At 44.2% G+C, this 20,711-nt stretch overlaps 2 protein-coding genes and 1 long non-coding RNA gene across 6 annotated transcripts in view; 2 read left to right on the top strand and 1 right to left on the bottom strand.

Moving 5' to 3' along the window:
* The window catches only part of PRKG1 (protein kinase cGMP-dependent 1), a 935,506-nt gene extending 926,133 nt beyond the window's left edge, over window positions 1-9,373 (top strand). For all 4 annotated transcript variants that reach the window (XM_075935047.2, XM_075935046.2, XM_075935053.2 and 1 more), the window contains 4 exons: window positions 3,519-3,641; window positions 3,734-3,796; window positions 5,300-5,366; window positions 6,484-9,373. In XM_075935047.2, the coding sequence (XP_075791162.1) occupies window positions 3,519-3,641; window positions 3,734-3,796; window positions 5,300-5,366; window positions 6,484-6,582 (352 nt within the window). In that variant the 3' untranslated portion in view covers window positions 6,583-9,373. The remainder of the gene's footprint in view (window positions 1-3,518; window positions 3,642-3,733; window positions 3,797-5,299; window positions 5,367-6,483) is intronic.
* On the bottom strand, window positions 2,994-18,731 carry LOC142830406 (uncharacterized). Its single transcript, XR_012905619.2, has 2 exons — window positions 18,593-18,731; window positions 2,994-3,336 (listed from the first exon to the last, which is right to left on the bottom strand). It is a non-coding gene; the product is annotated as an uncharacterized LOC142830406 (long non-coding RNA).
* Window positions 18,625-20,305, top strand: DKK1 (dickkopf Wnt signaling pathway inhibitor 1). The gene is made up of 4 exons (XM_075935056.2): window positions 18,625-18,861; window positions 18,938-19,100; window positions 19,219-19,353; window positions 19,680-20,305. Exons 1-4 carry the CDS (start codon window positions 18,625-18,627, stop codon window positions 19,928-19,930), a joined length of 786 nt encoding a protein of 261 aa, XP_075791171.1. The 3' UTR covers window positions 19,931-20,305.
* The last annotated feature ends 406 nt before the right edge of the window (window positions 20,306-20,711 follow it).

Genomic DNA, 20,711 nt, shown 5'->3' with positions numbered 1-20,711 from the left:
TGGACCTGCTTTTTCTGGACTGGCTGGGGCCAATTCTGTATTGCCGCTACTTTATTTAGCTGAGGCCTCACTACATCCCTTCCTACAATATACCCCAGATATTTGGCTTCTGCTAGACCCATCGCACACCACACTTAGCAGGGTTTGCGGTAAGAGTGTCTAATACAGCTCCCATCTTCTCTAGGTGCATGTCCCAGTCTGGCCTGTGTATGATGACATCATCCAGATACGCTGCTGTGTATATGCGATGTGGCTGTAGTAGCTTATCCATCAGCCTTTGGAATCTCGCAGGGGCCCTGTGTAACCTGGGAGGATAGAGTCCCTTGGGTGTTGCAAAGGCTGTCTTATCCCTAGCTTCCCTGGCCAAGGGAATCTACCAGTACCCTTTGGTCAGGTCAGGGGTAGACAGAAATCGGGCCTTTCCCAACCTATCAATCAATTCATCTATACGGGGTATGGGACAGGCATCGAACTTGGACACTTTGTTCAGCTTCCTAAAATCATTACAAAATCAGAGGTTGCCATCTGGCTTAGGTACCAGGACATTGGGGCTGGACCATTGGCTGTGAGATTCTTCTATGACGCCCAGTTCCAGCATCTTCTTTACTTCCTTTTTAATCTCCTCCCGTTTTGCCTCTGGGATCTGGTAGGGCCTCACATTTACCTGTAAACCTGGGTCTGTGACCTCAGTGGTTCAGCCAGGTTGAGCCAAGAATACATCCGAATGTCGGTCCAGATTTAGAACTTCCTTCTGCTGGCCTGGGGCTAGCTCTGGGGAGATCCCCACCTGCTTCTGTGGGGTTTCCTCTGGTGTCATGTTCCCCAGGGCAGCCAGTTGTACTTCCTGGTCCAGTCAGGGTTTCAACAAGTGGTAGATTTGTTTGATCTTCCGGCGACCAGGTTGTTATACCTTATAGTCTACTTCTCCTAGAACCTCAATTACTTCATAGGGTCCCTGCCACCTGGCAAGGAGTTTGCTCTCTGCTGTCGGGACTAGTACCATTACCCAATCTCCCACCTGGAACTTCCAGACTGTCGCACAGCCGTTATAGTAGCTGTGTTGGGCCTCTTCCAAGTTCTCCCTTACTACAGGGGTAGTCTGGGTGATCCTGTCCTTGGGGAGGACGTGCTGAATAATGTTGCACCCATGGTTCAGCTGTTCCTCCCAAGCCTCTTTGGCAAGGTCGAGGATGCCTCGGGGGTTGCACCCGTACAATAGTTCAAATGGAGAAAATCCTGTGGTTGCCTGTGGAACCTCGCGGATGACAAACATGAAGTACGGGAGTAGGGCATCCCAGTCCTTCCAGTCCCAGCTCACCACCTTCTGGATCATGTCCCTGCAGGTACAGTTGAAGTGCTCAATGAGGCCATCTGTCTGTAGGTGATATACTGACATCCTCAGGGCTTTGAGATGGAGTAACACACACAGTTCCTTCATTAACTTGGAGACAAACAAGTATCCTGATCAGTTAAGATCTCCTTGGGTATCCCTACTCTCAAAAAGATCTGAACCAATTCCTTTGCAATGGTCTTAGAATGGGTATTTTGAAGAAACACTGCCTCTAGGTAACAGGTAGTGTAATCTATGACCACTAAGATGCTCCGGTGCCCCCGAGCTGACTTCTCTAGTGGGCCGACTAGGTCTATCACAATATGCTCAAAGGGGACCTCGATAATAGATAGGGGCACCAGAGGTGCTCTCGGGTGTGGCTGGGATCCATGCAGTTGGCACTCGGAACAGGAGGTACAATATTTCCAGACCTCCATGTACACACCAGGCCAATAGAACCTTCTTAGGATCTGATCCAATGTTTTATCAACTCCTAGGTGTCCACCAAACAAATGGCTGTGCACCAGGTCCAGCACACTTCTCCAGTGTTTCTGAGGCACCAATAGCTGTTTCACTACCAGTTCCTGGCATGGTACAATTCGGTATAGCAGATCTCTTCGAAGTATATAATATGGTCTTGGGTCCTTGCTTCTTCCTTCTACTGGGACCCCATTTACTTCCACTACTTCTTTGCGTATGTTCTGGAACGTGGGATCATTGGCCTGGTCCTGCCCAAAATTCTTGAGTGAGGCCCTTATCTGCCCAAACTCTGAGGAGTCCTCAGCCTCTTCCATCCCTGGGGGCCCTGCCGAACTGGGCCCAGCTTCAGGCTCACCGGCCTCTTGTGTCACCCCCCGTTATGTTTTACTCAGCCTCCAGTCCAACTAGAGCTGGTCTTAGTTTCTGGGCCAAGATTCGCGTGCCCAGGCTCTTGGAAGCCCTCCTTTCCTGCCTTATTTCCATGGCTTCCCAGGCTCGGAAAACAGGTTGGGAGTGAACTTTCTACCTCTCCCTCCTCTGTAGGGAATAGATTGCTAAACTCAGGGAAGTCCCGCCTGATCACGACTGGATGGGGAGCTTTGGGACAACCCTGGCTGCCACCTAGGTGCTGTTCCCCTTAATTTCTAACATCACGGGGATAACAGGGCAATAACCAATGCCCCTATGAACACAGGATATCCTTGTGCTCTTGGCCCGGCACAGCTGGTCCTGCCCTATCAGCTGTCCCAAAACCAAGGTCCCAGCACTCCCAGAGTCCACCAGTACCGTGGTCTCTATGCCATTCATCTTTACCTGCCGGGTATACTGATGCAGGGCCATCGCTACCCCTACCAGTTTTATTAAGCTGCATGATCTCGTCAAATCCCCAAGATCACACTGCATAGGTTCCTCGATATTTGGGCATTGTGCCGCTATTTGTCCCACTTCCCCACACGCATAGCACCGATACCCTGTTCCTGGGGCTGCTGGGCCTCATCCCTTGCCCTTCCTTCCCCCAGTCCCCAAGTCCTTTCTAACCCAAAATAAGCAACCTGAACCATCCATACTTACGGACATTTTGTTTACCTATCACCAGAGTTCCCTCTAATTTTTTCCATTCATGTGTGGAATACATTTTGTTATATGCACTGAGGCATGTGAGCATATGCAACACCAGTAGGAACACAGGAAGAGCACATTTATTCCATCCTCTATCCTGTGCTGTTTTAAAAGCTATTATATAATAAGTCAAATACAAAAGTAAGTTAGGAAACAGAAGGCCTGAGATCAGGACTGCGTTCAGCCCCTTGCTTCTTAGGCTGGCAAGACATGGAATCACTGCTGGAAAAGGATGGTTGGTCCATACAAAGGAAGGACTGCTTTAATTTGTTCTTTAATGCTCTCTCCTGGCCAACACTTGGAGCATCACTGATGAAGTCCAGACTGAACCACAGAACTCCTTGGCTGTAGAAAGGATTACCATGGCATGAACTTTTGAGACAGAAGGAGACATTCTGGAGAACATCCTAAAGGATAGAAAATAAAATGTTAATGGTCCAGCCTTTCAACTTTCCTCAGACCCCAAGAGGAGAAATATTATTACTTCTGAAATTTAGCTCTTCTGATTTGTTTTATAATAGGATGGTATGAGATATATGTTTTAAAGACAGACATTTAACTTTCATTTCCCCCCTCCCATTTCCTAAAGTCCACCTTTCTCAGGCCCAGATCCCATGAAGACCTATAACATCATATTAAGAGGGATTGACATGATTGAATTTCCAAAGAAGATTGCCAAAAATGCTGCTAATTTAATTAAAAAACTATGCAGGTAAGTAACTTTTTTCAGACCGATTTGTTTCTTTATTCATAAGATAAAGATTGTTGTATTAAAAATAAACAACTTTATCATTCTTTTTATAGGGATAATCCATCAGAAAGATTAGGGAACTTGAAAAATGGAGTAAAAGATATCCAAAAGCACAAGTAAGTGTGTATCACAATTATCAATTACTTTCAAATAGAAAAATTGTTCATTCAGACACAAAATAGTTTACATAACAATTCTTTTCTAATTTGTATTTTGGATGTTGGGTTGTTTTTACACTATGGCAGTAGTTCTTTCATAATATGGGGATTATTCTATCCTTCATGTGGCACACAATGACTCTTATTTTCCATATTGCAAAATGTTATTTGTATGCAAGTTCAAGTTAAAAAATTCTTTCATTCAGAATACCACACTATCTGTTTATTTTTAACCTCCCTGTATGTGCCACCAGTTTCCAAAATCATTTTTTGCTTTTTTTTAAACTGTGCCTCTGCCCCTAGAGTTAAGATACGGATAATACAGAGCCTCTAACTCAGTGGTCCCCAAGCATTCGTGGCTGCCGGGCGCCATGGGGTGGGATCGCTCACGTGCTGGGCGTCCGGGGGCAGGGCCGCTCACACGCTGTGCTTCCAGGGGTGGGGCCACGTATGTGCCACATGCCCGTGGCAGGGGCTGCCCACGCGCCCTGCGCTGGCACTGCACATGTGCCGCGCGCCAGGGGTAGGGGCCGCCCACACGCCCTGCGCCCAGGGCCGGCACCACGCATGTGCAACGCGCTGGGGGCGGGGCCAGCCCAGATGTTTCGGCGGGCACACATAAATGCCCCAGCGGGCACCATGGAACCCGCGGGCACCGCGTTGGGGACCACTGCTCTGATATTTCATCAACTGATTTTGATCTTCTTGGTATCAGTAGGTTAGTGATAGGTGCTGTTTCCACTCTGCTTGACATATAAATAGCCAGTAAAACAAACCATGGAGTGCCCAGCATCTGTTGGAGCAAAAGATTTTGCCTTTCTATTCTGCAATGTGGAAGTCGTTCAAGTACTTCACTGCTTCCTCCTTGCTCTAGGAGGGTAGTCCAGTAGATCAGTAGCAAGTTGTCCCCCACATCATTCCTCTATCATCTCAGCTGTGCTGGCCAGTATGTGGGTGGGCGAGCCAAGAATACACACTGTCTGCTTAACTATTTGAGCAACCCCTTACTCCTATCTAATCAGACAGTGGAGGCCACACAAAAGCTATGGGGCAGTTCTGTGCTAGTCACTTATAATTTGTTCAGGCCTGCAGTCTGGAACCCACAAAAACCCTGCAAGAGATAAGAAGCTGTCGGGACAACTATAGAAAAGACTAGCTAGGTCTTACCCTGAGCAGTCAGGAGGATGTCTCCCACTGCCATTTTCCAATCATGTATCTGACAAACCCCTTCATATCACAAGATTTCTGCACATATTTTGGTTTGAATAAAGAAAAAACTACAAAGGTGTATTTCATAAAATCAACAAAAAAATGAATGTAAATCAAAGGATCTGAAGAAAGTTCCTAAAGGAATTAAAAATCTATTCTCCGCTATATTATAACACTAATGTTTTGTGTTATAGTGACATTTATACTGTCTATCTAACATCTTGATTTGTCCTAACATTATCCCCCTTCTAGATGGTTTGAGGGCTTTAACTGGGAAGGGTTAAGAAAAGGTACATTGACACCTCCCATTATACCAAGTGTAAGTACGCTTTTTACTTCTGTCTTTGCCAGTCAATCAGGAATGGTTTGCTTTGTGTAGCTTGTATAAGGTTTTAATATGCCTAGTAAAAGTAACAGCATGCAGAGAAACTTGTCTGAAGATACTTGCACTGTGATATTCTTCCCAGCAGTTGAAGTGGGGTGAGCCTATCACTACTGAGTTATTTCTCTTCTACTTTAGGTTCACTTGATTTTTTTATCTCTCCACATTTCCTCTTCTTTGTTCTGTCTTTTTGTTTTCTTTCTTTTTGCTCTTCTGTTTTTGTGCACTTTCCTGTACATATTAATTCCTCTTCCACTCCTCTTTGTGCCTCTACTTTTTTTTAGCCATCACATCCTCTGTGAAGAACTTATAGACTAGTCAGTTATAATTAACTGGGAATAGACTCCAGAAGAAACAAGCTATAATACTTGTTAGTTTCCTTTTGCAGTTGAGTGCTCTTTGCCCACAGAACCTACAGGAAAATTGAATATTCAACTTAATCCTTTCCCCATTGTTAAATTCACTCTCTTGATGTTGCTGAAGATGAACCACCTTATTTAAATGGACTCTGCTACTTAGTTCATCAGTTTAGCACTGGTCAGGTCCCATGGGTGCCAGACTAGAGAAATGCAACCTAGAGTATTTGTGTGCATTTTTGGATACCGTTGAGGTATACTTTGATTATATGGGTGTGGTGGAGTAGTATGGAGCTCTTATTTGATGTTACATCTTTGTTTATTTTCTTGATTTGAAAAAACCACTAGGTTTTTTTTGTTTTGTTTTGTTTTGGGGTTTTGCACTACCAGATTTTTAATTACACTAAATGCACATAAACCTCAGCATAGGCACTTTTTAATTTTTGTTATAATGTTAAAAACCTTAAATAATACCCTAGCAGTGATAGCTTTTAGATGACAGTATTGCCAAGGGACAAATGTATTTGCTCTTACTTTTCTTTAAATATCACTACAATAGTAAAAGCTTTCAAACTAGTGAGTTTTTCTACAGATAAAATATTTCAGGTTAGTGAATGATGTTGATATTGAAAGAATGGTCTTTCTAAAGATCCCAAATCAAACAAGTGATGCAAACACATGAACTGTTCATTTGGCAGGTTGCTTCTCCGACGGACACAAGCAATTTCGACAGTTTCCCTGAGGACAATGATGAACCGCCACCTGATGACAACTCAGGATGGGATATAGACTTTTAATGTATTTCTCTTACCTGCTTCTGCCTTGCTGAAGACAGCTTCCCAAGACATGGCTGCCAGCAAAACTGAAGGAATTGGGGAGGATTAGTGCTCGGGGTCACCATGATGCCTTGATTGATGCTGCTACAGTAACTACAGTGGCATTAGGACTTATTGCTTAGATGACAATAGTGCTCTTCACATGTTTTCTGTTTGAACTTATAATAGCAGTTGACATGGTGGTCCTGAAGCAAAGCCTTTTCACCAGTAAAGAAATGTGTTTTCTATCACTGCAATTATTTTGCTATGCTCTAATTATAATTTGAAAGATAATAGTGTAAGATACACTTAAAGCTAGTATTTTACAGCTAGAATTATCAGTAGGATCAAATGGTAACTATTTATGTACTATAGCTCTCTATAGTGCAGAATCTGGGGTACTCCCACACTTCAGAGTGAGTTTGTAGGGTCTTTTACTGCAGGCCAGTGTGAAAACAAAGGAGGACCACACAACTATTGGTCAATGAGTTCACGTCAAAGTAGTGTTCATGACAAGACTGAATGTTACCTTTCCTTTTTCTTTCTGACAGATTTTTTTAAGCTGATATAACAAAAGCACAACTGCTACAGATTCTGTTGAGAACTGTTAAGGCAGGTATGGGTCAGTTCTCACATATGACAGAGAACATGTAATTAGTATCTTTCTTTTTTCCTTTGGTACAGTACATATTTGCATGAAAAAAATCATAAAATTATTCATTTTACATATAAAAAATGTGCTTACATAAAGGTCCTAAAAATAGAATGACAACAACTGATCTTCTTAATTATCTATTAGAAATAAAGACTGATCTTAAAATAACACTTACCTTTTAGAACCCAAGGAAGAAAATCTAAGACCCGTAACATTCTGTATAGGTGCTATGTATGTCTTTCATCTATGACTATAAATGTTCAGCGGTCAACAAGCATTTCAGAGATATGTAGCAAGAGACATCATTTTTAATGATGCTCTAAAATCAGAAAATCCTTTAAGACTTCATATTGCATCATCTCCGCTTTTACTCTGCAGTATTTAGGAGCCAACATAGTATTCTTACTTGTTCTGCTTCTTTTAAAATATATCCATAACTAGGGCAGTTTACGGATGACTTTGGCTATATTTTTAATCACTATATTTAAAAATGTAACTAAACCAATGTTTTCAGTTAGAACACAGTATGATAACAATGAATCCTAATAGTCTATTTGCAATGGATGAGATTCTGATGGCACATCACATAAGTGGAAGATTGAGAGAGCAACACAGGTCTACTGTGTTTGTGTGAGATGTGCTAGCATATATAATTTGCAGTACACAGACACTTTAGTGATGCAATGGCTACAGCATATAGCCACTGCTATAAAAAAGAGAAAGGATACTATAGGCCTGAATTCTTCTCTCACTTCCACTGCTTTTACATCACTGACTCCAGGACATCAATGGAGGGTTCAGAAAAAGAACTATGTATGTCCATCAATGGCTATTAGTTAGGGTGGGCAGAGTTGGTGTCCATAGCTTCCGTTTGCCAGAAGCGTTGAATGGGAAACAGAGGGTTTTGTTCATTCCCTTTGGGGTACTGGCATTGGTTATTGTCAGCAGACAGAAGAATGGCCGTACTGGGCTAGACAAATAATGCTTCTAGCCCGCTATCCTGAGTCACTCCTGATTTACACTGATGTGAGGGAAAAAAACTCTGTAAACTAATCATAGGTTTATTTGAGAGAATGTAAGTTTACCTCCTCACACTTATAAGAGGCATTAGTTTTCCGAACTTTCAATAGATTTTACCAGGACCTTATTATATTCATTGGAACAGCATATGATGCCACATTTGATTATATAATGTTATAGAGTCAAAAATATGTGACTTAATTTGTTGTGCTCCAACACATCATATATTGAAGCTGTTAAAAGATCAACATTTTCCTCACTTGGTACCACACAGTTATTATGGCTGTCTCCTGTTCTACATTTAGGGAAAGATTACGGTAATCCCAAGTAACAGTGTATGGTACCAGTTAGCAAATAGTTTTCTGTGATGACCACTGTATCTATCCTAATACATTAGCATATTAAATGGCATTCATGATTTTTTCAAAGCATGGGAATCTAGGCTCTGATCTTATCCCATTGAAATGGATGGGCATTTCTCTATTAACTTTAAGAGGAACAGGTCCCTAGTGAAGATTTTGTGGGTTTTTAATCTTTACCTGTAAATATAGGGGAAGCAAATAGTAGGGGATTTATCAGTAACAGAATGTCGCCCATGAATACATTTTAGTAGGTTTTCATAGTCATAAAGGACATCCATAGATTTTGCACCAACATCATGTCTACAATTTGCCAGCAGACTGGAAAGCCTCATTTACTGTAAGACTGTGTAACTAGTCGATATCATTTATTTTTACAGTTATGTACAGTAGGACATCAGCAGCACCACATAATTGCAGGTCATTTATGTTACTCATTAATCATGTGTGGCATTGTATTAATATTTAAATATGCTGAAGCAATCATTTAAAAACAACATCTACTGGGAACTACTTGTATACAACAAGTATAACACCTACTTAGTATTTTAAATCCATACGTTAAATGTTTAAAATTGTCTGAACGCAGACAGTAGATATTAGGGCTAAAACAATCACATAGTCATCTTAGTTAAAAAAAAAAATGTACAGGCAGTCCCCAGGTTACGTACAAGATAAGAACAAACCTACAGTCCCTAAGTTGAATCTGTATGTAAGTCGGAACTGGCGTCCAGATTCAGCCGCTGCTGAATCTGATCAGTTTCAACAGCGGCTGAATCTAGACACCAGTTCCGATTTACATACAGATTCAACTTAAGAACCCCAGGCGTCCCCAAGTCAGCTGCTGCTGAAACTGATCAGCAGCTGATTCCAGGAAGCCTGGGACAGAGCAACTCTGCCACGGGCTTCCTGTAGTCAGCCGCTGGTCAGTTTCAGCAGCCTGGGGCAGAGCAGCTCGGGTGCTGCTGGGTTGGTCCAGTAGCGCGGCCGCTCCTCGGCGCTATTGGACCAACCCAGCAGCACCCCAGCTGCTCTGCCCCAGGCGTCCTGATTCAGCGGCTGAATCAGGACGCCTGGGGCAGAGCAGCTGGGGTGCTGCCGGGTTGGTCCAGTAGCGCCAAGGAGCGGTGCTGCGGGACCAACCGGCAGCGCCCCACCTGCTCTACCACAGGCCCTGGGCTTTGCTCCACATCTCCCTGGTCTGCTGGGGGGGGGGGGGCACTAGCTGCGTCCCCCCCCAGCAGACCAGGGAGACGCGGAGCAAAGCGGCGGAGGACCCGGGCCGGACCGCGGCGCTGATCTGGAAGCGCCGCGGTCCGGCCCGGGTCCGCCGCCGCTTTGCTCCACGTCTCCCTGGTCTGCTGGCTCCTCCAGCAGACCAGGGAGATGGGGAGCAGCTTTTCTCGCCCCGGAGGAGGCGGGCGGCGGGACTAGGCGTCCCGCCGCTCCAGTCCTCCGGGGCGAGAAAATCCCCGTTCGTAACTGCGGATCCAACATAAGTCGGATCCGCGTAACTCGGGGACTGCCTGTACTCACCTTATTTCTGCATTAAAGCTGGATTTCTCCCTGCCCCATTGTCTGACATGGAGTCATGTGGCTTCACTGGACTGTGAAACTTGTTTAATTTGTTAACTTACTTTCTTGTTATACATAAGAACATGAAGAAGCGAAGTCTGTCATCAATCTCCATTCTAAATAGTTGAATCCAAAAGTATTCATACCATAATAACTATCAGTAACAAACTGAAAATCACCAAGAAAAATGAGCATCATAGTAATTTTTGGGTGAACTGAAAACATTACTAGAACAAAGTTTCACGATAAGCTTGTTATCAATTACTTTTATTTGTTCCTACCAGTTTTGTTCTTGTACCACATACATGATTTAGATATCATTGTGATAGTGTATTAATACAAATTTATTTTGCTAAATCTTTATTCAATTTTAATCTTCTTTACCAAGTATATTTTAAATAACTTAAATTATATGTATATGAATAAACCCCTTTGTTTATAATTAATATATTTGATTTACAGCTATACATTCACAATAATTAATTTCCACTTTTTTATGCCTCCTTTATAATCTATGAAAAGATGATGTATTTACATAAGGAGAAATCAGCTACCATATTTAAAACAAGTGTGTTAGCATTGGGTTCATAAGATAAAGATTATCTGTAGCTCATTACACTGCTATGTTATTCATTAAAAAAAACCTCTTATTTAACAATAGGACCATACGCAAATATTTATGTAAATAGATATTTTCGTGTTGATATTTTGTGGTACTCACATAACTTTTTATTTAGTGTTCCATGGCATTATTACTTCATTTTTCTTATTTGTAATGTAATGTTTTAGATCAAAGTAGACTTGAATTAATGTCATAATTGTCAGTATTATTGAACTTTGTCAACTGTACTCTCATTCATCTGTCCCATAGTTTAGAACATGATCTAGCTATTTGGCATTGTTGCAAGTGCCTTAAATTCATGGCATCCTATAAAAATACAAATTTGGTGTTATGCTGCATGACAAAGACAAACACACCTCAAAATGTTGTCCTTTCTTAGCTTGCTACGTTTTACAGTTCTTTCTGCTAACAATTTATAAGCCTTTATTATATAATATTGATGAATTACAGAAATGATGAAGTTGTTCTCTTATTTCTGTTAAATGTATCAGAGCTGTGAATCTGTTAATGAGATACAGCGTCATTTCTGTGAAATGTATAAATGTATGTGCAGGTCAAATTAATATATGACATACTATCAGTCTGTATACAGGTATTCCTGTTTTGCTAAGCTGTGCAGATTTAAAAAACTATAGTGCAGTAAAGTTCTAACATATCATATTTTATAAACTCCATTAGAAATGTTCCATGCAGATAAATGATTAGCAATTAACTATGATTTACACCAAACAAAATCACATGTCAATGTGAAACCAACGACTACAAAAGAAATACCTTGTTGCACCACTCAACAAAACAGGATCAGTGCTTTATATGAGCTCTTGTATATGCAAATCATTTCTGAGGCAAGCTCTCAACACCTAGAAAGCTAAATATTGAAAGTGTGTTATTAGTTCTCTTCTTCCGTATCTGTCTACTACACAAACAGACGAAGCACTGAGACTTTGACAATTTCTCAAATGTTTCAGGCTTTACTAGCAAAGGGAAATTTCATTCAGAGTTGCCTACCATACTTACCCCAATGTATGCTATTTTTACACTTTTTTTTATCTTTATGGCTATAATTCTTTGGTTTTCTTCTTACAATGGCTTCTACATGAAAGAGTTTTTTGTTTGTCAAAATACAATGTCTGTCATCAAATGGTCATTGACCAGATGCACTCTTTTGATGTAGATTTAAGAACTTTTTTTCATAAACTTAACTGCTTTTGTTTTGCTCTGTATTTTCCCTGCAGCTGTAATTGCCGAGTGCCTGTTGTATACTTTATAGAGTTGAAATAAAAATAATTACTTTTGAACACTGTTTTGATATATTCAATGTCAAATTTCTAATTTTATACAAGTTGTACTTCAAATCAAAATGTAGTCATATTTTATTTTATGATGATACGCACTGACACAATCTAATAATTGTTAGAGAGGACTTCTAGAGTGAGTACTCTTCTAGCATTAATGCAGTCATGTCCTTATTTAAAGTATGTACAAGGTGACCAGTCTGAAGAGGTGAGATTGCCATGGTGACAGATATGTTAGATGGCATATTTGAATATATTTATGGTATCATCTATTTGTGTGTGTACAATTATGAGCAACTGTAAAAGAATTGACATATTTTGTAGACAGTGAAACACACATATAAAAATAAATGTTACATGCATACTGAAAACAAATACACTTCCAAGAGAAGTAAACTGAATCCCAAAGGATACTGTTTGGCCATAAATAGTATGCATATTAGGTAAATGAAAATAAATTGATGAGGATAAAACAGAAAGTAGTCTGTTATGCCTGTCCCTTAAGGAGCATGTCTAGGGTTAGTGACTATGGACAATATGCCATAGAAAGTGTGGATTACTTCAAACCTAAAGCCAACCCTGTAATGTAGATTTCAGCTTTGTAAATAAAATATCCCATTAATTCTTCAACACTTTGGCAGAAGGGCTGGGACTACAGGTTTTAGGGATACAGCAGCATCCGCTGGTGAGAAATGGTTACCATCATATAGAGGATTTACAATTTTATCCAATGGCTTCCATCAACCACACTTTAAAAACTATTCTAATGCCACTATGCTCAGGATATGAGAAATTACTGCCTGATCTCCTCATCTCTGGTAGCAAATGTGGATCTTGCAAAGTAGCAAACTTAGGGCTTGAGTTCATGTGCTAAAAGTAAAATGTGTTCAATAGCCTCATCTAAAAAAGTGGGTTTTTCCCACAAAAGCTCATGGTACTATACTACATGGTTTTCTAAGTTTCAGAAGTAAAATAAATTATCAGTAAGAAAATCTATTCTCTTATTTTCACACACATTAATTATCAATCCCCCAAATGCAAGTGCTTTTCTACTCTCGTCTACAATCTGCTGATAGAAGGAAAAAAAGGATCAGCGAGAAAAATTCACTCTGGATGGCAGACACAACTATCCCATGAGGAATATTTATAGAAAGTGTTTTTTCACTACCTAGAGCCTTTTTCCCTAAGGAAAATAATCATTACATGAAGCTTTATGAAAAAAAAACCTATGTACCAAGGGTCCTGAGCTTTCATATCACTAGAGATATTCTGCAAAGTTACTTACTATCCTCAAGTCACCATGAATAGAGTCAGGAGAAACCATGTGCAGTACTATTCTGAGGAATGGAGCCACAATTACAAGATCCATAACATTATTGTGGCTATCATCAAGACAGAGTTTAAGGATTATAGCATAAAATAGTAAGTACATAAATCTCCAGTTGCTCCACTCTAGCCCTTGTGGTTCTCAAGTTCTATGCTAGATTCTTTCTCTTTCTTTGCCAGTGACATAAATTATGGTAATAAAGTCTTCCTGTTACTCAGGATCTCTCAATCCCAATGCCTATCATCTAGCAACTAGACAAGGACAACACAAAAAGGGTTCTATGTAACCAGTTAAAATATTTTTGCCTCATTTTTATTTTCAAAACTATTTTCATGCTGATGATAGTTTCAGCAGTCCAGTTTATTATAGCTGTTTGCCAGGCTTCCCCTGCAAAATTATCAGATTTAGCTATCTTATTTTTCCTTTAGTCCCCCTTCTTTCTATTGGGTAGAAATAGATTAATATTTCTGGTTAATATTTTAAGATCCTGCCTCTCTATTTCAAATGCTTTGAAGGTGTACTGTTAAATAGAGAGCTAATACTCATATTTTGCATTGAGCCTGTGAAACGATTTTTTGCTTTCACTCAAATTAACCAGTCCCTAATGCTGGACCAGCCTTAAATGTTGAGCTAAGATTACTTGAGGAGACTGTTGGAACTCTACCTCAAACTTAATTACTTTTCCACATATAGGGTAGGGTTTTTAAAAGTATTTTTGAAAATCCCATGCGCTGTTTTGGGTAGGTCTCTTCAAATCTCTACTTCAGTCCCCTCTCCCCTTGCTACTGAAATAGCCTCAAAAACTAACTAATCTTTAGGACTGAAAAGTACAACATGCTGGCCTCTATTTGAAACTTGTGTTATTGCCACAAGAAAAACTAAGAGGAAGGCTGACATTCTCCTTTACATGTGTTTTAGAAGTAATCCAAACTCTTCGTGATAAACTTAAAAAACAACAAATGGTCTGGTAGCACTTTATAGATTAATAACACATGGAGATGGTATCATGAGCTTTCATGGGCACAGGTCATCTGAAGAAAGCTCATGATACCATCTACATGTTTTGTTAAAGTGCTACCAGACCATTTGTTGTTTTTTTAAGTTTATCCAGTACAGACTAACTTGGCTATCCCCTGAAGCTTCTTAGTCAGGGGTGGGGGGAGAGAGAGGCAGGGACTCTCTACCATGCACAAACAACAGAAAAAAGTGCTTGAACACTCAGGGATATCTAAGAAGTCAGCAGAAGCAACCCTCCCCGTGACCCAACAGTCTCTTTCACCAAAGCATTCATCCACATGTAGAGCACATGGGGCCTAGACAATGGCTTGGCTATGTTTAGAGACCGTGCCAACTTGATCCCAGCCCTCTCCCCTCATAAAGAAAATGGAAACCAGTAAAGGCAGATTGGCAGACTTATCACCTGCCCTAATACTGAAGTGTAATTATGGTCTGAAAAAAAAAAAGCCTTACTTCCCCACTTCAAAAATAATCTGTTGGTTATCCCTCACATAGTGATCGGTTTCTAGTCTTTAGTCTGTTGTTACAAATCCATTCACAGAAGGCTTTGCAGACACCTTATCAGCCTTAATTGTGACACCACTTAACACGTCTAAAAAATAATCTTCCCACACTAACAAGACCAAAGTCAATCACGAGCCATGCTTCAACATACCGTCCTGCTCGCAACTATGCCGTGCCCGCATCCCAGAGTCCTGACCTTCCACTAGCATGCTGTTGGTGTCCAGAGCAGGGCGAGTTCACTATTTATGCATATACGTTTTTATTATTAAAACGTTTCAGGGCTGCAGCGAAAGGCGGGTCCCACGCGTTGAATGAGCTTTTCATTTGCACTTTAAAAGTGACGTATGAGCATGTATAGTTTGTGCCGCTTTCACCTGCGGGTCTTCCCCAGAAACCCCGGGGGGTTCCGCAAGCTGACGCTAAACGCCCACACGAGGGCGCCGAGAGCGTTACTGTTTAGTCCCCGCGCCAGCAGGCTGCAGTCCCCAAGAAACGCTTCACACCGAGCCGCCCTCCCAGCCCAGGCAGGCAGAGGGACTGACCCTGCAACCCAGCAGCGAGCCGTGCACTGGCGTGTGACCGGCTTTGCGGCCGGGCAGACGCTGCCCCGAGGCTGTGCTGAGCACAGTGTCTGCGCAAAGCCCGAGCGAAAGGACTGCTCAGGGCCTCGCCATTGAGGCTCACAGCTGATTAAAACCTAAGGTCCCCGGCGCCTTTGATGTGCGCTCATCAAAGCGAGCCAGTCGGCTAGCTTCGCTTGACGCGCAGAGTAAACACAGCCCCGGCCCCAGAGACGGCGCTGAGCCCCGTTGTGCGGGGAGCCCGGCAAGCCAAGTCCAGCGAGAGCTGCGAACCAGCCCCACCAGTGGGCTCGACTAGCTGGCGTCCAGCTCACAGCGCGGACACTGAGGGGAGGGGTGTCACTTCGCCTTGCCCATCGCCCGGACGCCGCGCCATAGGGGTGGGGGCTGCAATAGGATGTGTGTAACGTGCAGGCTGGCACGGCGCCGCCGTAGTAACGACGCGCGAGTGAGGTGATTAGCCGGGCATGTCACTGAAGTCCAAGCCCAAGGCCGGCACTGGCCCGTACCGCAGGGAAATCCTGCTTTGAGAGCAGCGGCGGCGACACCTGCCTTCAGTGTGTGAGCGCGCGCAGCCAAGGGCGGGAATAAAGGACTCGAGGATTAAAGCGATACCTGTGTGGTCTTGGGAATTGATTGTGTCAGACCTTAAAGGTTCCCGCTGAGCGAACAGTGCTGCGTAGTACAGTAGCTGAGTCCTGTAGTGGGAGTCCACTTCACCCACACAGCCGTCAGCCTCATCTTTTCACACCTCAGCACCCTGGCTTCCCTAGGCGCTCCGTTATAAAAGAATCCTTACTCTGCCCATAGAGCCACCACACTCCAGAGATGTGAAGAGAAGCGTTGTGTATGCAACACGTGTCCCTTTCGTCTTGTTGGCCCAATAAATGGTACCACCGACCTCACCCGCCTTATCTCTCTGAGAGCCTGGCACCCACAGCTATAGCGCTTGAGCGCCGTAACTCGTCAGACGTGACTCCCCCTGTTCAAACAGAGTTTCTTCCGAAGGGAAAAGCCTTAATAAGCTATTCCAAGCTTCTGTTTATTTCCTGTCATCCGAGATAAAATTGCTTGGAAAGTTTAAGAGGACAAGGCCCGATCCTGCCTCTAATCAGAGCAGTAACTCTAGAGGAGTGAACTGTTCCTTTGAAGTCAATGTGCGAGAAGAGGCTACAACTCAAGACCATTGATTGTATATGCCGCCGTGGGATGGTACAATGTGTTTTGAAAGCCCCAAACAGCATTACTAGCTCTATTAAGAAGGGAAATAGCGTCCTTTGGTACCTCAAAGCCTGCCTGGCAGGTGGAAAGCTTACAGTTTGGGCATCTTAAATGTGCAGTCCCCCCGCACTCCTCCCCCGCACTGTTCCCTCCCCTGCCCCAGAGGCGGCAGGCTCGCCCAAGAAATATTGTTATGAAATTTTAAATAAATCGTAGTAACCTCATACGAGCACTTGCTGCTGCGGTTATTTAACATCCGGCTAGAGCGGGAGAGTAGCACGAGTCAAGTGCCCTTCCCCATCCATGAGGGATGCTAAGGCACCTCCTCACAGCAAAAGATTATTTTGTAACTGCATCCCTTTGCATTGTGGACTCAGAGTCACCCTGTAAATTATGTCCTAAAGTTATGAAAGTGCTACCCAGCAGTGCCTTCTTTACCTACAGTCAAGAGGACCGGCAGCTGGGCCTTATCACAAGGTGTTAATCAAACTAGATTTGTTTACAAGTCTTAGAGGGGTAGCCGTGTTAGATGATATTATATAGTGCCACAGGGTTACTGATTGTTTTTAAAGTTACAAACTATCTATATCTAAATATAATCATGAGCTTTCATGGGCAAAACCCACTTCTGAGGCTCAAGTTCATCTGAAAAAGTAGGTTTTGCCCACGAAAGCGCATGATAATATATATATTTGTTAGTCTCTAAAGGTGCCACGGGACTACTCTTGCTTTTAGATTTGTTTTAAAGGGCTATTTAAAAGTCTATTTGACCCGATAATATTAATTTGTCAAACTAGTTAAACATACAACGGAGATCAAAGGCTAGTGCAGCGCCAGGATGCCGAAAACAGTGTCTCTCATTATAAGGAGGGGGCAAATGCTGCCAGTCGAGAAAAACATTTGAATAAAGTTACAACAAACTTCTTTATATGGGGACCAGACCTCTTCAGATTCTATTTCGCTTGTCTACATTTGTACAGGCTAACCCATCCTTGCGCTAATTTGCAACTGACAGATGCCAGGCCCCCTCTAAATATCCCATCAAAGGGTAATTAGAAAGCGTCGCCTTCATTCTTACGCATCGTTTGATGTGGAAATGAGGCGTGTATTGTTTTGTTCCAAGATTATTTACAGCGAAAAACGCCGGCTCAAACAGTACCCTCGGGGAACACGACTGAGCCCCGTTAAATTGCTACCTAACAGAGCCGCGCAATGTTCGGCTTCCCAGCTCCCCCTTTCCCCAATACACAAACGCCCACGCTGTGCCGAGGGGGGGGGGGACGACTGGAAACGTGGATTGGGCAGCTGATAGCGGCCCAGATACGGCTAGCGGCCCCAGGAAAGGCGGGGTACGGCGCTGTGACACAACACGGGCTGAAAGGAGGGCTTTGGCTCACAATTGTGTATGCGATTCCCACAGAGCGGGCCGCCCTGGTGCCCGCAGCCCAGCTCAGCGGGAGACGCCGCTCTGAGCTCGCAGCAGCCGACTGGGAATTCATTGATAATTGCCACGCCGGCGATTGCGAAATCCCTATCTTGGGACTCGGCCAATGAAAGAGCCTTTGTGGGGGGCAGCAGCGCAACCCCCCGCGGGGCTCGCTTTGAAGTCCCAGGCTGGCCTGTGGCGCCCTGCCTCCACCCCGTGGGGGCGGGACCGAGCCCCAGCCCCAAGTGTATAAAGGCAGCACTAGCCAGGTAGGTAGCTCCCAGTGGCGGGTAGCTGTGCGGGACTTCTCTCCGCACCACGCAGGGCTTGTTGGCTCCAGCGGCGCCCTGCCCATCAGGAGTGGAGCTACCGCGGGGGGGGGACCCTTACCTCGTGCGAGACGGATCCGCGCCCGCGTTGGGATGCTGCTGCTTCTGTGCGCGGAGGGCGCTGCCCGCCTGTGCGTGGCGCTGGCGGCCGCTCTGTGCTGCTCCGCCTGGGCCGGTGCCGCGTTCGGCCCCAGCCTCAACTCCAACGCTATCAAGAGCCTGCCGCCAGGCGGCGCCACCGGACCAGCGGGCTCCTCCGGCAGTGCCGCGCCCGCAGACCCGGTCCTGCTCGAGGAGGGTAACAAGCACCAGCCCGTCGAGCCCCATCAGGTACGTGCCCTCCCCGTGAGCGGGGCGCCAGGGGCTCGCCTGGCCCCCGGCTCACTGAGCTGTGTCTCCCCTGCAGCCTTACACGTGCTCGGAAGACGAGGACTGCGCCCCGGACGAGTTCTGCTCCAGCGCTCCGCGCGGGGCCAGTCCCGCAACCGCTCTCTGCCTGGCCTGCAGGAAACGCCGGAAGCGCTGCCTGCGCCACGCCATGTGCTGCCCGGGCAACTACTGCAACAACGGTGAGGAGCGGGCCCGGCCGCAGGTGCAATGGTTGGACTCGGAGGGGATCCCGGGCGCGGGTGTCTGTGCGGTCCCTGACCCAGGCTGTGCTGACTCCTGCCCTGTTTGCCCTCGCAGGGATGTGCGTGCCCACGGAGCAAGGCCACTTCAACCCCGGGGAGATGGAGGAGACCATCATCGAGAGCGACCATAGCATTCCAGACCTGCATCCCAAAAGGACCACATCGTCTTCCCGGCTACCCCACCTGAAAGGTAAGGTGGCTCCTACAATGCACGTGTAACTAAGGGGGGCGGGTGGGAGTAGTTCTTCCCCTTCTCCCGCAAAGTACTAACCTCATCTTAAAGGGGTTTTAACTGAGGCACAGCCCAACCCCTTAAATACCATCCTGAGGAAGCAGTGAGGCTAAAGGCAGGGATCCAGCTGCTAGTTAGTCTGCAGCTCTCCCTTGCTCAGCTTTCTGACAAGCCCTCTAGACAGTCTGTCACTGTCCTGCAGTTGTTAAAGTTGCTTCTGTTTAGGTCTCCTGCACTCCAGACAACTGACCACAGACTTTTAATCACTTTTTTCGCTTTCCAAGGTCAGGAAAGTACCACCTGCCTCCGCTCTTCTGACTGTGCTGCTGGATTGTGCTGTGCTCGTCACTTCTGGTCCAAAATCTGTAAACCTGTCCTTAAGGAAGGCCAAGTATGCACCAGACACAGAAGGAAAGGCGCTCATGGCCTGGAGCTTTTCCAGCGTTGCTACTGTGGAGAAGGTCTGTCCTGCCGGCTACAAAGAGATTATGCAACCACCAACTCTTCCAGACTGCATACCTGCCAAAGACATTAAACACCACTCCTCACTGTGATGGACTTGGGAGAGGTTCTCTGGGCTCAGTGCATTGTTTGTTTTGGCAGCTCCACTCTAAGGATGTACAGATTCAGAGGTTACACTAAGTATTCTGCTATTTCCTCTTCCTAGAGCTGGAGTATGAGGCTTGTTTCTTTAGGAAACTACTTTGTGACTAATTGCAGTAAATTACTGTGTTGTAAATATTCAAATGCGGCGCTTGCTTGTACATATTCTAGAATTTTAATTTTTCTGAAGGTGCTGCATGATCTCTAGTCTGTTATTGTGACACATCTTGTACACACTGATTTTATATCTGCCTGAATCTATGAATTGTCCATGTGAAAGTGAAATAAATAGGATTTTTTTTCTAAAGCTGATATTTACTGAAACTTCTCCCTACCAGTAATCTAAATGAAGGCCAATCTGAATTCAAGCTTAAATTATACTAATAGCTTGCTAGCTCTACACCTTGATGTTATCCATGGATATACACTTATCATTGTTTCTGACATGCATGTGAACTGCGATGATCCCTCTTTACTTTAGACCTCTTCCCATGCAGATCCCGGAGTTGATTAAATATGAATGGGGAGGTTCCTTAACTTGAGGACTGTTCCTTTTCTCTCAGACTAGTTCAACAGTTCTGGAAAGGATAAATTCTAATGTGTGGGTGCTCTTAATAGGGAGGAGAGGCTCAACTTTTTCCCCAATTTGCTTTGCCCTGCCTGTATTTATACATAAAACAAAGAACCATAAATTAGTGTGGCCACAAACAAAA

This window comes from Pelodiscus sinensis, chromosome 8, assembly GCF_052426305.1.
Source record: "Pelodiscus sinensis isolate ZL-2025 chromosome 8, ASM5242630v1, whole genome shotgun sequence".
Lineage (NCBI taxonomy): Eukaryota > Metazoa > Chordata > Testudines > Trionychidae > Pelodiscus > Pelodiscus sinensis.
Note: the sequence above shows the minus strand (reverse complement) of the source record. Positions and strands in the feature narration are given on the sequence as shown.

What these genes read in the sequence shown, in the direction of transcription:
- DKK1 (XM_075935056.2), top strand. Translation starts at nt 18,625, where the DNA reads ATGCTGCTGCTTCTGTGCGCGGAGGGCGCTGCCCGCCTGTGCGTGGCG. An exon ending in GGGCAACTACTGCAACAACG is followed by an intron (nt 19,101 to 19,218) that starts GTGAGGAGCGGG and finishes TTGCCCTCGCAG; the next exon opens with GGATGTGCGTGCCCACGGAG. An exon ending in CCGGCTACCCCACCTGAAAG is followed by an intron (nt 19,354 to 19,679) that starts GTAAGGTGGCTC and finishes TCGCTTTCCAAG; the next exon opens with GTCAGGAAAGTACCACCTGC.